This window comes from Oryctolagus cuniculus, chromosome 10 (genome assembly GCF_051225735.1).
Source record: "Oryctolagus cuniculus isolate XC-2025 breed Fujian yellow rabbit chromosome 10, ASM5122573v1, whole genome shotgun sequence".
NCBI classification, from domain to species: domain Eukaryota; kingdom Metazoa; phylum Chordata; class Mammalia; order Lagomorpha; family Leporidae; genus Oryctolagus; species Oryctolagus cuniculus.
The window spans coordinates 94,288,716-94,303,616 of record NC_142876.1 but is presented as its reverse complement, the minus strand read 5'-3'; the positions used below and the strand labels follow the sequence as shown (position 1 = coordinate 94,303,616).

General features: G+C 47.1%; 1 protein-coding gene across 3 annotated transcripts in view; it reads right to left on the bottom strand.

Moving 5' to 3' along the window:
* ARHGEF3 (Rho guanine nucleotide exchange factor 3) overlaps positions 1-14,901 on the bottom strand; it is a 336,416-nt gene that overhangs the window by 202,385 nt on the left and 119,130 nt on the right. Inside the window, exon 1 of one of the 3 annotated variants that reach the window (XM_008260826.5) lies at positions 5,163-5,789. The exons of the other annotated variants lie outside the window; for them this stretch is intronic. Coding sequence (XP_008259048.1) covers positions 5,163-5,213 — 51 coding nt within the window. The 5' untranslated portion in view covers positions 5,214-5,789. Of the gene's footprint in view, positions 1-5,162; positions 5,790-14,901 lie in introns of those variants that run through there. 3 annotated transcript variants of the gene reach the window in all.

Genomic DNA, 14,901 nt, shown 5'->3' with positions numbered 1-14,901 from the left:
AGAGAGAGACAGACGAGAGACAGAGATCTCCTATCCAATGGTTTACTCCCCAAAAGCTGGGGATGGGCCAGGCTGAAGCTGAGAGCAGAAACTCAATCCGGGTCTCACACTGGGTGGCAGGGACCCAACTGCCTGAGCTATTACCTGCTGCCTCCCAGGGTGTGCACTGGCAGGATGCTGGACTCAGGAGCAGAGCTGGGACCTGAAACCAGGCACTCCAATATAGGATGTGGGAATATCAGCTGCCAGCTTAACTACTGGGCCAAATATCCTCCCCGAGATCCAGCTCTTTAATAGCTGTGTCTCTAGTGGCCCTGGACGAGAACCTGGCATCAGGGAAGTTTAGCACTGCCCTAGGTTAAATGCAGAACCAAGCTCAAGCTCCTGACTCCCAGCCCAGTGCTCTCATTCCTGCCCCAAAGAAGCCTACTTTGGAGAGAACACCTGGAGCTTAAGGCAGGGGCTAGGTGGGGTCTGTAAGAGGAAAGGGGGAGGTGGTAAAGACTCAGACAAGCCTTGAAGGAGAAGAGATGGGAAATGAACAAGGTCACCAAACCATGGCAGGTGCCCCAGGGATATGGAGGAGCTGGAGTATGCGCAATATTACTTAGAAAAAGAAGGCTGGCACTCAGAGGCTGCCTCTAAGCTCACCCCAAGAGACCTTCCCATTCCCGCCAGTCTCCAAAATTGGTTTCCCTAAATGACACTGACACCATCTATTTTTAGGTCCTAACACCATCCATTGTTTCTGTCCCAGGGAACAGTTGGGGTCACCACCTTGACCTTGCCCCTCCAAGTCACATATTCTGAGTATTTCATCCAGAGAGGCCTTTTCGGAGTCTGGGCTGAATCAACTTCCCCTTCCATGACTCCCACTTAGCATCCTGGGCAAGCTGTAAAAACATGGCTGCGATAGGGACTACAAAAAGAAGTCTCTGTCTTCCACGGATATGCCACTTCCTCCCCTCCACACCATCATACTGGGCCCGTGTTTATCTCAGGACATGAGACTCTTGGGAGCCCTGTTGTTGCCACACCTTACACACTAAAGATTCATTTCAGGGGTAGCCACCAACACATTCATATGTGTCATCATATGTCCACATGACGTGGGGCATGGATCTCAGTCGAGTGCTGCACTGCTAGGCACTGCTGTGAGTTATTTCAGTCATTCCTCATGGCCATCCTGGTAAGCAGTAGGCACTATTTGTTATCCATATTTAACGGAAGAAAGTTGAGGAAAGTTGGTAATATGCCTCGGATTACATGAGCAGCATCTGCAACTGTCTGGTTCTCCGACCCATGCTCTTAATCATCATACTCCATCATGTCTCCACAGATAGAAGGTCATCTTGACCAAACATAAGAATATAAATTTATGAAATCTTTCAAGGACTTCCCTTCCACACCCAGCCACAATTTCCCCAAATTCTTCATTTGGCAACTCAGAGCTAAGGAATCAAAATTATTTCAATAACATTTTCAAGAACAACTACATTCTGAGTTCCAGTTGATAGCCATGCGAAATGTATGCTTAAAAACATTCCTTAAATCATCTGACTTTGAAATAGGGCAGATGTAAAAACTATTTTTTTTTACTCCTTGTACAAATATTTGCATACCACTGATTCATATCAGAACTGAAATGAGTTTAGAGACATCTCTGCGTGATAGGTAGGGAAACTGAGTTCAGAGGAGTGTCCTGAGCATGAGAGCCCCTTACTTAGGCACTAACTGGACCACAGCAAACATCCACCAAAATAGGACTAGACAAGGCCTGGAGAGCAAATGTTCTTGCCAAAGCTGCACATGATAGGAGATCTTGGAAGGACCCCAGCATAAAATCATCACGTAGCACCTAATGGCTAAGGATGCCCTTTCTGGATCCATTCTGTCTGAGAATACAACCTGTTCTACTTAATCAGTTAGGTGACCATGGAAAAATTATTTGTCTTCTCTCAACCTCACTTCCATCACCTGCAAAGCGGGAAGAATCATAGCCTATCCCTACAGTGTTGTAGGGATTTCATGAGCTAATACTCATGAGTGAAGTGCTTTGTACCAGGATAAGCGGCTAATGAACGTACGACACTAGTATATTATTGTTATTAACATTGCATTGACTGTCACTAACATGTAGTAAATAATTTTAAATGCTGCTGATTTCCTTATCTCAAAAGCTTAAAAATTATTCTTCATCAACTGAACAAATAGCTGGGTGTGTGAGATGGACACAGGCAAAAGCTAATGAAGTTACCCAAATCACATGAAAGATTAAAGATACACTTGTGCAGTATCAACAAAATAAAAAGCAACCTATTAATGGTGAATGGGACTGGGAAGGGGAGAGGGAGGAGGAGATAGGGTGGAAGTGGGGGTGGGAAGGTGGATACGGTGGGAAGAATCACTATATTCCTAAAGTTGTACTTACGAAATTTGAACTCATAAAATAAAAGATTTTTTTGGGAAAAAAAAGTAACTCATTGAACAGGAGAAAATAGTTGCAAATCATATATGTGATCAAGGATTATCATCCAGAATATATAAAGAACTAAAACTTAATGGCAGGGCCAGCGCTGAGGCATAGCAGGTAAAGCTGCCATTTGTGGTGCCAACATCTCATATGGGTGCCAGTTCAATTCCCAGCTACTCCACTTCCGATCCAGCTCCCTGCTAATGTGCCTGAGAAAGCAGCAGCGAATGGTCCAAGTCCTTGGGCCCCTGAACCCACTTGGAGATCCAGACAAAGCTCCTGGCTACAGGATTCTAATGGGCCCAGCCCTGGTTGTTGTGGGGAGTGAACCAGCAGATGGAAGATCTCTCTCTCTCTCTCTCTCTCTCTCTCTCTCTCTGTGTGTGTGTGTGTGTTTGTCCCTCTCTCTCTATAACTATGACTTTCAAATAAATAAATAAATCTTAAAAATAAACCTCAATAAGAGAAAAAAATCCGATTCAGAAACAGGCAAAGAACTTGAACAGACATTTATTCAAAGAAGATGTACAAATGGTCAATAGTGCACAAGAAAAGATGTTGAATATCATTAATCATTAGAGAAATGGAAATCAAAACCATAATGAGATGCAACTTGACACCCATTAACATGGCTGTTATAAACAACAAATAGAATGGGGCTGGGGCCAGTGCTGTGGCATAGCAGGTAGTCTCCACCTGCAGTACCAGCATCCCGTATGGGCTCCAGTTCAAGTCTATGGGTCCCTGCACCCATGTGGGAGACCCAGAAGAAGCTCCTGACTCCTGGCTTTGGAATGGTGCAGCTCCAGCCATTGCAGCCATCTGGGGAATGAACCAGCAGATGGACGACCACTCTCTGTCTCTGTCTCTGCCTCTCAAAAAATTAAATATAGAATTACCATAAGATCCAAAAATTCCACTTCTGAGTAGATACCCAAGATAATTGAAAGCAGGAGACCAAAGAGATATTTGTACACCCATGTTCATAGCAGTATTATTCATAATAGCTTCATACGGAAGCAACCAAATGTCTATTGTTGGGTGGATAAATAAAATGTGATACACCCATACAAAGGAATATTATTCAGCCTTGAAAAAGAAGGAAATTTTGATACAAGCTACAACATGGTTGAACAGGTTACTAAGTGAAATAAGTCAGTTAAAAAGACAAATCTAGATGGTCCCCAACTTAGGATGATTTGACTTAAGATTTTTCAGCTTTCTAATGGTTCAAAAGCAATACATAATCAGTAGAGATCATGGTTTGAATTTTCATCTTTTCCCAGGCTACCAAAATACAAGACATTACTCTGCTCTGATATTAAGTAGCGACAGTGACCCACAGTCTCCCACTGACCATATGATCACAAAGACAAACACCGATGCTCTACAGTGCACTGAGTTGCTACGCTGTGGAATTCAAAAGGTTGGGTATATTAAATGTATTTTCAACTTGATGCTATTTTCTATTCATGATGGAGTTTATCGAGATGTGACCAACGATAAGTTAAAGAACATCTGTACTGTTTGATTCAACTGAAGATACTCAGCCCAAATCACAGAGACAAAGAACAGAGGCTGCCAGGGGCTGGGGTAAGGAGGCAACTGGAAACTACTGCTGAATGGGTAGAGAGTTTCAGTATTACAAGATCAAACAAGCTGTGGAGGTGGATAGTGGTGACGGTTGTACAACAGCATGAATGCAGTTAAGAACACCAAACTATGCACTTAAAAATGGTTGAGAAGGCACATTTTGTGGTATGTGTATTTTACCACAATAAATAAGATTAGAAGAACAATGTATGTCTTAAATGGTCTTACACCAAGAACCGCAGTTAGTGCTAACAAAATCCAGTCTCAGAAACATAATTCTGATGAGAGGAATTGAAAAAGCAGTGTGCATCTCCTTTAAAATACAGTGTTGGCTTATCAAACACTTTAACATCCTCCCCTGCAAGAAACAAACCAAAGGGACAGGGAGAGTAAGCTCCAGGGTCCCTACTCCTTCTCCAGCACAGAGAAGTGTAACTTTCCCGGCCGCTTCTTCCAAAGGCACCCAAACCAGGCACTGCCGCTCTCCATGAGAAGTCTGATTCTCCACTGCTATTATCTGACTTCATCCTCCCAATAATGAACACATTCAAAATGCCACCACCACCATAGGGAAACCTACAAAAGTTGCTCCAAGCAGAATGGCCTTCCAAAAACTCACACCAATCATCCTTTTAACCCAAAGAAAAGATGGTAAAAATCCACACTGTGAATAAAAATCAGTAACCACAAGTCAGAAGGCAGATGCATGCTTTTATTTTTTTCTTTCTTTCTTTTCCTTCCATTAATGAGAGCGGTCCTCATGCAACAAGGAAAAAGTTAGTGTCGCAGCAAAGAGGTAATGACCCCCACCCCTCGTTCTCCTCCAATCACAGAGGCCATGGGAGGCACTAACAGCAATGCCCACCACTTAGCTCCCCATCACCAGCAAGTACAACCCTCTATAGTCTTAAACACAACCGCACGGCTCTCCTGATTCATATTAGAGGGGGCAGGTGTTCTTAAAAGCTGCCCCGTGCTGCATTCCTTGAGAGAAGACCACTGCACCCTCCCACACCTCAGCTCCCGGCACCGCTCAGCTGGGCTTGGCTGGCGGACAGGAACCGCCCGCCCCGCCTCCCCTCTGCAGGAAGCTTACCTGCGTTCGGACAAAGAAGCAACACCACACCATGGGGCGCTCCGACCTCATCCACCCGGACTCCCCAGCCCCTAACTGCAGCAGAGCGCTGTGGCCGTGATTCTCTGAGCAGGGCTGAGCATGCTTTCCCTGAAGGAACTCCTCCCCGCCACTTGGGCTGTACGACAGGAAGTGACAGGGGCCATCAGTTACAAGTGTCAGAGCTGCAAGCTGCACCAGCCGGGCGCTCCCCACCTTAGGCGGCGTCCTCGCCTGCCGCTGCTATTCTTTCGGAGCACTCTGCCTGCTGGCATGGAAAGACACGCCAGAAATTCAGTTTCTAGCTGATGGTCCTCTTCCTGTGAGAAACAAACACTGTTCCCGGAGTCCCCATAGCTAAAGCCACATGGGGTACCCCGGAGCGCTAACGGATGCACTGCCTCAAGTCTGGAACTCTGCAAATCCCAATGATATGGCCACACAAGAAAGCATCCCGGACAGAAGGGATGTGGGCAGGAGAGCAGCCAATGGTCCCCTTGAACTTCACCCACAATCAGCAGCCCTGCCCAGGAGGCAGAGCTCACTCACACTGAGCCCCAGTTCAACAGCAGCTACACCCATCCGTTTCTTTTTGTCTTACGCGAATCTGGCCTCTTCCCTCCAGAACCCTTTCAAAATAGCTGCTTCTGGAAACGTCCTTTTCAGTTTTTGACGTAACCAGCAACCTTCCTGCTGTCCCCAGAGGCACCATGCAGATCATTCATGGCCAGCATTTCTGTTATGAACCGCGCAGAATTACACCAGAGTTGAACGCCTTGCCCCAGTCCCTTGCCATTTACAAAGCCCAGACCTTCTGTGTATGGAGGGCTGCCCCACAGAACGCTGAAAGGCTCTGGTGGAAATCCACGCCCAGTGCAGTTCTTCCCTGCAAACCAGCTGGCACCCTTGCTCTCCCTGCCTGGTGGCTGTAGGCCTCAAACTCCAGAAGCATAGATTTCAATGGTGAGTTCTTGTTTACTTAATTCTCTACAGGGGTAATAACTGATTTGCAAAACTCATCCTAATCACAACTTTGAGCTGCCAAGATTTAGCACAGGATTTCCCAAGACCTTCTGACACACACAGAATTTTTTTTTTTTAAGAGTCTCCATCTGTCTCAACTCTGGGTAAAGTCGGGCATTGCAGCAAACAGAATTGACTTAACAACCAGCCGCTGGTTCACCAAGAGGCAGAATCCAAGATACGACTTTGTGCTAATGAGAAAGTACACTCCTCCCATTCATACTGCCAGGAATCTCAAAGAATACCAGGAGAAGCCAGGAAATAGCTGAGTCTGGCAAATGCATTTTTTTACGGAGACAAAGCAGGAGAAGGCCACTAAAAGCAGGAGCCATGTGGGTGGAGGGCACAGTTCCGAGGGGTGTTGCAGGCTGCAAGGCCCATGGCAAGGCGGTGCAGACCCACAGGATGCTTTGGGAGAAATGCAAATCCCTGGACAGGTCTGGAGGCTGCTCTGACAGTCGTGGGTCTCGCTTCAAGGAGTGTGAGGGCTCACACATGTTCAGAGAAAGAAGGAAGTGAAATCGCGGTTAAAAAGCTCTGGCCTTTTGGCAACACATCTGGGCTACCTGGGGACTGGCCTCCAGGAAGTACTCAGTGACTTGCGGCTAGACAGCAGCTTCCTCTGGAGGGGGTTCTGGAATTCTGGATGGTGCCTGGGGTTCCCTGTTTCCCAAACCCTGACGGCAGGCTGGGGTGAGCAGGGGCTGGCATGTGGGGGGTGGGCGGGAACGCCTGGGTAGGCCTCTTGCCCCAGCTCCTGCATAGAAAGGATTCTGAATTTGCACAGGTCTGTCAACAATGTGACATTAGTCAGTCTTGGCAACTTGGCTAACAAGGAAGGCAGGTCTCCTGGGAATCCCCTTGGCCGAGCCCCGGAGGCCAAGGCCAGTGCAGACCCAATCATATCCAAAGGCAAGGTGAGAAGGCCAGGGCATGCCACCGTGCGCTTTTCTTGGCAGAAGGGAGAGCACCTTCGTTTGAACTAATCCTGGAGTGATTCAAGCTAACTTCCTGGGGTGACTGTGCACCAGAAAGAACTGAAACCCGTGGGCCACAGCACTTCGTGGAAGAGGTGGGACTTAGAGGGCGCCGGCGGAGGTAGCAGGGTGGGCGGGAGAGCCAGGAGACGCCACGGCAGGGAGAGCGGCACGGCCCACGGCAAGGAAGCGAAGATCATGGCCGAGCCACCTCCTCTGACACCCCAGCACTGCCCAGCAGCAGGGACTCAGGTAGGAAAAGCGTCCTCTGTGAAGCAGACACCTCAAGAGGAGACTGGGATGCTGCCTAGTAGTCCAACGTATTTCTCTACTGGTTTTCAATTTTTGATTTTTAAAATTTATTTATTTTATTTGAAAGGCAGAGAGAGAGAGGAACAGAGAAAGAGACAAAAAGACAGATCTTTGATTCAACGGTTCACTCCAAAAATGCCCACAGCAGCTGGGGCGGGGCCAGGTTGAAGCTGGAAGCTGAGAACTCATTAATCACCAAAACCATAAATGGTGACGGCAGAGATTTTTTTTTTTCATATGAGCGCTTATCACGTACAACAGTCCTTGAAAAACCTCAGGGAAAATGGAATTAAAAGGTAAGTTTATTTTGGTGCAAAAAAAAATCTTCAAAATTCATGCATAGCTTTTTTCTTGATACGCATTTTTCGGGGATTTTTTGAAGGTCCTTCATGTGCACGGACTTCAAAATGTTTTGGCACCAAAATCAACTTTTTGTTCCGTTTTCCGTGAACTTCGGACAGTACCTTCACAGTTCCTCACTGGATCCTCACAACAGTCCCAAAGGAGGCCTTGTTATTATCTCTACCTTGCAGATTTTAACAACTGAGCCTCAAAAAAAAAAAAAGGCGGAGTCTGGCACAGGAAGTGGTGAGGTCGGCAAGAGGCAAGAGGGGAGCCTGGGTGGGCTGACTTGAGAGCACCTGCTGCATACACACAGCCCAAGGACAGACAACCGCACCAGGATAGTTGAGAAACTGACATATGGGACGACCACAAACCACTGGAGAAGAGCAGGCTCTCAACAATGGAGCAATTCATTTGCCTCTTGGGAAAGAAAGGCCTCATTTTCAAGCCCTCTTTCGCAGTCATTCAAAGTAAATTCTACATAGATTAGAGAGAACTGGTAGAAAAAAACAACCCTGTGAAATTCTGGGGGTGTGGGTTCTCAGGGCACATTATTTTTCAAGTGTGGCACTGAATCAGTATTTACACATGGGAAACTACCTACAAGGCACCTACACTGCAAAGACCGTTTCCCCACACCTGGTTAAACAACCAAGCTGGTGACAACCTCTTGCAGAACTACAAAGAGACCTGCACCAAAACAGGGACCCCATGGAGACACCACCGTCCCAGAATGAGGGAGCTGGAACCGCGGAGCCTCCTCTGTCGATATTCTGTGTACCTGAGGGCATTCTCTGTGGAGAAGTTCCAAGCAGCTTTCTCACCAAAGAGATTACAAGGAACATATTCATCAGTGTTGTGGGAATTTCATTTGCCCCAAACACAGATTTTTGTAGAATTAAAAGTTGGCAATAACAGTGTATGACACCCCCTGGGACACCCACATTGCGTGTCAGAGTGCCTGGGTTCGAGTCCTGGAAATGCTCTTGACTCCAGCTTCCTGCTACTGCACACCTTGGGAGGCAGCAGGTGATGGCTCAAATACCTGAGTCTCTGCTACCCACATGGAGGCCCAGATTGAGTGTCTGGTTCCTGGCTTCAGTCAGCAGATGGAAGCTCTGTGTGTGTGTGTGTGTGACTGTGTGTGTGTGTGTGTGTGTGAGCTCGCGCATCTTTCAATAAATAAAAATAGGGACCGGTGCTATGGCTCAGAGGCTTAACACCCTGGCCTGAAGCGTCAGCATCCCATATGGGTGCCAGTTCTAGTCCCAGCTGCTCCTCTTCCAGTCCAGCTCTCTGCTGTGGCCTGGGAAAGCAGAAGATGGCCCAAGTGGTTGGGCCCCTGCACCCACATGGGAGACCTGGAAGAAGCTCCTGGCTCCTGGCTTCAGATTGGCACAGTTCCAGCCATTGCAGCCAATTAGGAAGTGAACCATCAGATGGAAGACCTCTCTCTCTGTGCCTCTCCTCTCTCTGTGTAGCTCTGACTTTCAAAGAGATAAATAAATCTTTAAAAAAAAATAAAGAAAAAATTGGGGCAAGTACTCTGATTCTTTCCATTTGAATTTTATTCTGGATCCTTGATCCCTTTCCTATATGTCTTAAAAAAGTTGATGAAAAAAACTATACACGGATTTAAATTTTTTTGCATCAAAATAAACTTATCTTTCAATCCCATTTTCCATGAATTTTCTGAAGTACCCTCATATTTGTACCTAATAAGTCATAGATTTCATAAAACCTTAGAGTTGGAAGAGACTTCCTTTTTTTTTTTTTTTTTTTGGCCAGGCAGAGTGGACAGTGAGAGACAGAGAGAAAGGTCTTCCTTTCACCGTTGGTTCACCCTCCAGTGGCCGCCGCAGCCGGCGTGCTGCGGCCGGTGTACCGCGCTGATCCAAAGGCAGGAGCCTGGTGCTTATCCTGGTCTTCCCATGCGGGTACAGGGCCCAAGGACTTGGGCCATCCTCCACTGCACTCCTGGGCCACAGCAGAGAGCTGGCCTGGAAGAGGGGCAACCGGGACAGAATCCGGCGCCCCGACCGGGACTAGAACCTGGTGTGCTGGCACCGCAAGGCGGAGGATTAGCCTATTGAGCTACGGCGCCGGCCTGGAAGAGACTTTCAAGGTCTTTAATCATATCCCATTTGATGCCTTAATTTTTAAAAAAATTTAAAAAATAGGCAGTAAAATAACCTCATTAGAAATGAAGTGGTAGCAGTGACCAAATTAATATAATATACTACAAACTTAACCAAGTTTCCAATATCAAAAAAAGTGTATGCCTCACAGATCCTAGGCTGCTGAGACAAATTCAAGTACAGCGAAGAAAAACAAACATCTACAGCCCAGGTTGGGGCGGGGGGCGAAGACCGGCAATACTTTTGGACGCCCCCAGTTTGTCAGGAAAGCATAACGCACAGCAAGGCAGTGAGAAAGAGAACTGCGAAGCACTTTGAGCCTGGGCACTCCGCTCACACGCTCTGATGTCAGTCTACTCCCTGGCGCTGCAGGTGTGGTGAATGTGAGCGACACGCGACCTTCTCGGGCCCCTGCACCGGCAGCTGTGGACACACTGGCATGAGGAGCGTGAGGGTCCGGGCACCATCCCGGGCCAGTACCGATGCTCTCACAGGGCCCTGCTGAATATCCCAGCTCAACAAGATTACAGCCTGATGGGAGGAATGCGGGTGCAGACCTGACCGCCCAAGGTCAAGAATGAATAAACAGACAGGTCTTCATCCATGGTTTCAACACAAGAACTAAAAATAAAGACACCACCTCCCACCCGCCATGGAAGTCCCAGCAGATTGTTAACTGTGGCTAATCTTGAGTGCTTATCTCGCTGCCTGTGTTTCCAGCAATCGTTTGAGTGCTGTTTCTTCTCTCTTTAAACAAATCTGAGCATTTATTACCAAATGCCTACATTATTTTGCAACTGATGCATAGACAGCTATTTTTAAAGGTGCATGCACTCAAGGGAAGCTGTTGTCCTTTTATGAATGCTGTGAGGAGGCAGCCCCTGGCCTGGTGTCTGCGCTCTGCTTCCTTTCCTACAACACTAGCAGGCAGACTGAACAATTTTCCCTATGGAGTACACAGGGACCACTTGCAAACAGGCTCGCTGGATGTATTGCTTAGGACCATGAACACCAAGGGTAGGGCTGTTGCAAGGAGCTGCCAAGTCTCCTTCATTAGGCTGTCAGCTTAAAGTGAAACTCCTGTGGGGTGCTGACCTTTGTTTGATTCTTCGGAAGAAAAAAGGTTTAAAAACTGATTAGCTGATATCTATCAGCCAAAGAGCTTCCTTACTTGGAAATGAGACCTGTGAGTTGACATTAAACTGTCCAAACTGGTTAGAAGTAGGAAATCTGAATACGGGACTGGGGGTGGTATTTTTTTCTGACATTGAAATGAATGCTCAGCAGGATTTTAAAAAGGCCTCTGTTGTTATTAAAAAAAATCACTGTGGACACACCGAATTTCTGAGTTAAAAAAAGCACACAACAAAAGCAAAAAATTACTCCTTATTAAAAGAATTCTTCACCATTATTTTGACTCTGGCTGGCTGGAAGCACGAACAGTAAGGTAGTATTCGGGCTCTGTGACCGCTGGCTCTGCCATTTGCTGGTTAGATGACCTGCTCAGTCACTTCCTAACTAACACCTCCCTCATCCCTGCCACAGGTCTCGACTGACACAGACTGAACAGCTGGAAAAAGGATGATGGGTCCTTGGGGGTCGTCATTCCATTCTTACACAGGCTTCAGTTTTCCTAAAATAAAATGTAAAAAAAGAAGGCAAAAACACAATAATGTCTTCACTTTTTTTTTTTTTTTTTAAACAGAAGAAGTTTCTTGATGTAATTATGGATACTGGTTCAAATTTTCCTCTTAAGTTCAAAGGTTGGTATCAGATCTGAAATTAACAGTTTCATTTTTACCCTAATTTGAATGAGAGCCATAACCAGGTACCAAATAGGAAACAGACAATGGAAATTTGCGATTTTTCATTTCCCTTCTTTTTTCCAGTAGGGGAAAAAATGTGAGGGTGGTTAAAATTAAAGTCACCTTTATTTTTTGGATGTTATAATGCTCATTTTCCAGAAAAAAAAAATGAAGACTGGAGCAGGCATGTGGCCCACATCCCATATCAGAGTACCCGAGTTCAGTACCTGCCTCTGGCTCCCAACTCCAGCTTCCTGCTAATGTGCACCCTAGGAGGCAGCAGTGAGGGCTCAAGTAATTGGGTCCTGCCACCCACATGGGAGACCTGTTGAGTTCCTGGCTCTCAGCTTTGGCCTGGCAAAGTGGACAAGTAGATGGGAACTCACTCGCCCTCTCTCTCTGTCAACCAGTCTCTGTTGCTTTTTCTCTCAAATAAATAAATGTTTATAAAATACAGTAAATTTTTAAATGACAGTATAAAGTTCAAGACTTATCTGAAAGTGTCCCCAAGAAACTACTAGGAAACTGAAAGGTGTGTGAGCCCCCTTGACTCAGAGCACTCACTCTGTCTAAACAGCAGTGAAAGTGGTTTTCTGTTTTGGTTTGGTTTGCGTGGGTTCATGTATACTTAAATAAATATTGTTCCCCCTTACACACGATTCAGAACGGAATCACCAAAGCACTGGAAAACGGCAGACCCCCTGCGGGTACTTGGAAAGGGTTTCCATGTCCACTTAGGGGAACTGGCTCTGGCTGGAAGCTCAACACCTCCGCCCGGCTGGGGCGCTGCCCTGGAGGCTGCCCCTTTAAGTTCGACTTCCTGCTAAGCAGAGGGATTTCCTCATGCAGCTTCCTGGAGACCACAGAAAGTAAACAATAAACTTTGCAGCAAAATCGTGCACAATCACAAGCCCATGTGGCCATAATGAGAAGCAATTTCAACAGATGACAATGGCTAGGGCATTTCCAACAGGAATGCAAATCTGTGATAAACAGGAGAAACATGTTACCCCGCACACCTGCACAAACAACAATGCTATTTCACAAATAGTTCCTAGCCTTCCATCCTATTGAAAAATAGCTGCTTCCTAATTCAGTACAAATTTTTAAAATGTGTTTGTTCATTTACATTTGAAAAGTAGAGTGATGGAAAGATACAGAGTGCTCTCATCTGCTGGTTTCACTCCCCAAATGCCTGCAACAGCCAGGGCTGGACCAGGGCTGAACCCAGGAGCCTGGAATTCCATCAGGCTGCTACGTGGGTGGCAGGGGCCCAAGTACTTGTGCCATCACCCACTGCCTTCCTGGATGCCCAACAACAGGAAATTGGATAGGACGGTGAGTGGGGGAAGGGTCTCAAGTCCAGGCACTGTGATATAGGATGTGGGCATTCAAAGCAGTATCTTAACCACTGCACTAAATGCCCACCCTAGCACCATTGTTTTCTTTAGTCTGCGTCTAAGAAAGCAGCCAGGCATGCCTTAAAATAGGCATCACCTATTGGATGAATGCTGCTGAGGTCCAGTGACTCCAAGTGTCCCTTCATTTGTCACCGTGACGGTTACCCTTTGAATGCCCTGCAGCTGAACTTTCTTCCTATGTTTGGGGAAACCCCCAGTGCAGGAACCAGAACCCACATTCTATCAGAGGACAAGAGAGTGCAACGCCCTTGCTTCCCGGCCTTGCCTGGGGCTCCCCTCGGTGCACAAGCCAGAGGAGGCACCAACCTGCCGACAATGCTCACTGCTCTGCGGAGGCCCAAGGCCTTGGAGCACAGGGAACTCGCAGGAAGAAGCCAGGGACAATCCTCAGGGTCTCCCTAGCAGAAGTGACACTGCATCAGGTTATTAGGGATGTGCAGGCGTTGCCAGGCTGAGGGGAAGGGACTGGGGACGAGTGGGGAACTGCACATTTCATTGGGAAAGGGAAGAGACAAACGGCTTGTGGAAGGGATGGGGCAGGAGGGCCAGCAGATGAGATGGTTGGAGCCAAGGCAGGAAGGAATCCAATTTTATTCTCTAGGAAACGGGGAAGCAGAGCAAGCTTTTCAGCAAGAACAGCTGTGTGACCACGTATAAATTATTTCGTCAAGATCAGTGACCATGACCATGTAATAGTAGTGAGATGTTTGGGAGTTTACTACATCTTTTCAAATACACTTATGGGATGGGGGAAGCAGTGGATGTTGGACACTGCTAGGGACATCGCCATCCCATGCCAGAGTGCCTGGGTTCAAGTCCTGGCTCCGGTTCTAACTCCAGCTTCCTGCTCACAAGCACACTGGGAAGCAGCTGGTGACTGATACTCAGGTTCTTGGATTCCTGCCACGTGGGAGCCCCAGATTGAGTTGCAGCTTCCTGGCTTCAGCCTGGATCAGCCCTGGCTGTTGTGGATATTTGGGGGTGAATAAGTAGACGGAAGGTCTCTGTCTCTCTGCTTTTCCTTTAAATAAAAATAATTTTTTAAAAAAGTCACACATACACCAGCCCAAAGGGAGGAATTTTAATAAAGAACAAGAAAGCTCCATTTCCACGCTCCCTGACTCCCACTCCTAGCAGAGTAAGAAACAAGATAAGGTCACCTTTACAACATCAGGAGAAATTCCACAGCGTTCTCAGGGAGAAAAGATGAAATTCCCCCACCGCTTAAATTAGAACTCCGGCCACCTCTGCAAGCATCTCTCCTCTGGGTTGTGTGACCATTAAGAAGAAACGCTGATTTTTACTTTTTAAAGAATGAATGCAGCTGGGACAGAAAAGGCCCTCGTGCCTCAGATGCACACCCAGGCAGCTCCTCAATGACCCCCCAGGCTGCGGGAGATGCCTACTGGGTGGCAGAGGAGATACAGAAGCTCCCAGGCCAGCCAAGGTGGAGAGCGCGTGGTGCCCAGAACATGGACTGGAAGCAGAGGAAGGCAGTTTAGCGTGGGGGTGACACTTGCTGTGGCTCCCCATTCCCCACAGGATACAGTTAGGACAGGAATTCTGAACCAGACAACTTGAGTGCAAATTCCAGGGCTGTCGCTGACTGTGTGACCTCCACTCCGTCATCTGTTAGATGGTGATCATCAGAGCACCTATCAGAAAAGTTGCTGTGAAGATCAAACACGCCAAGAGACCAG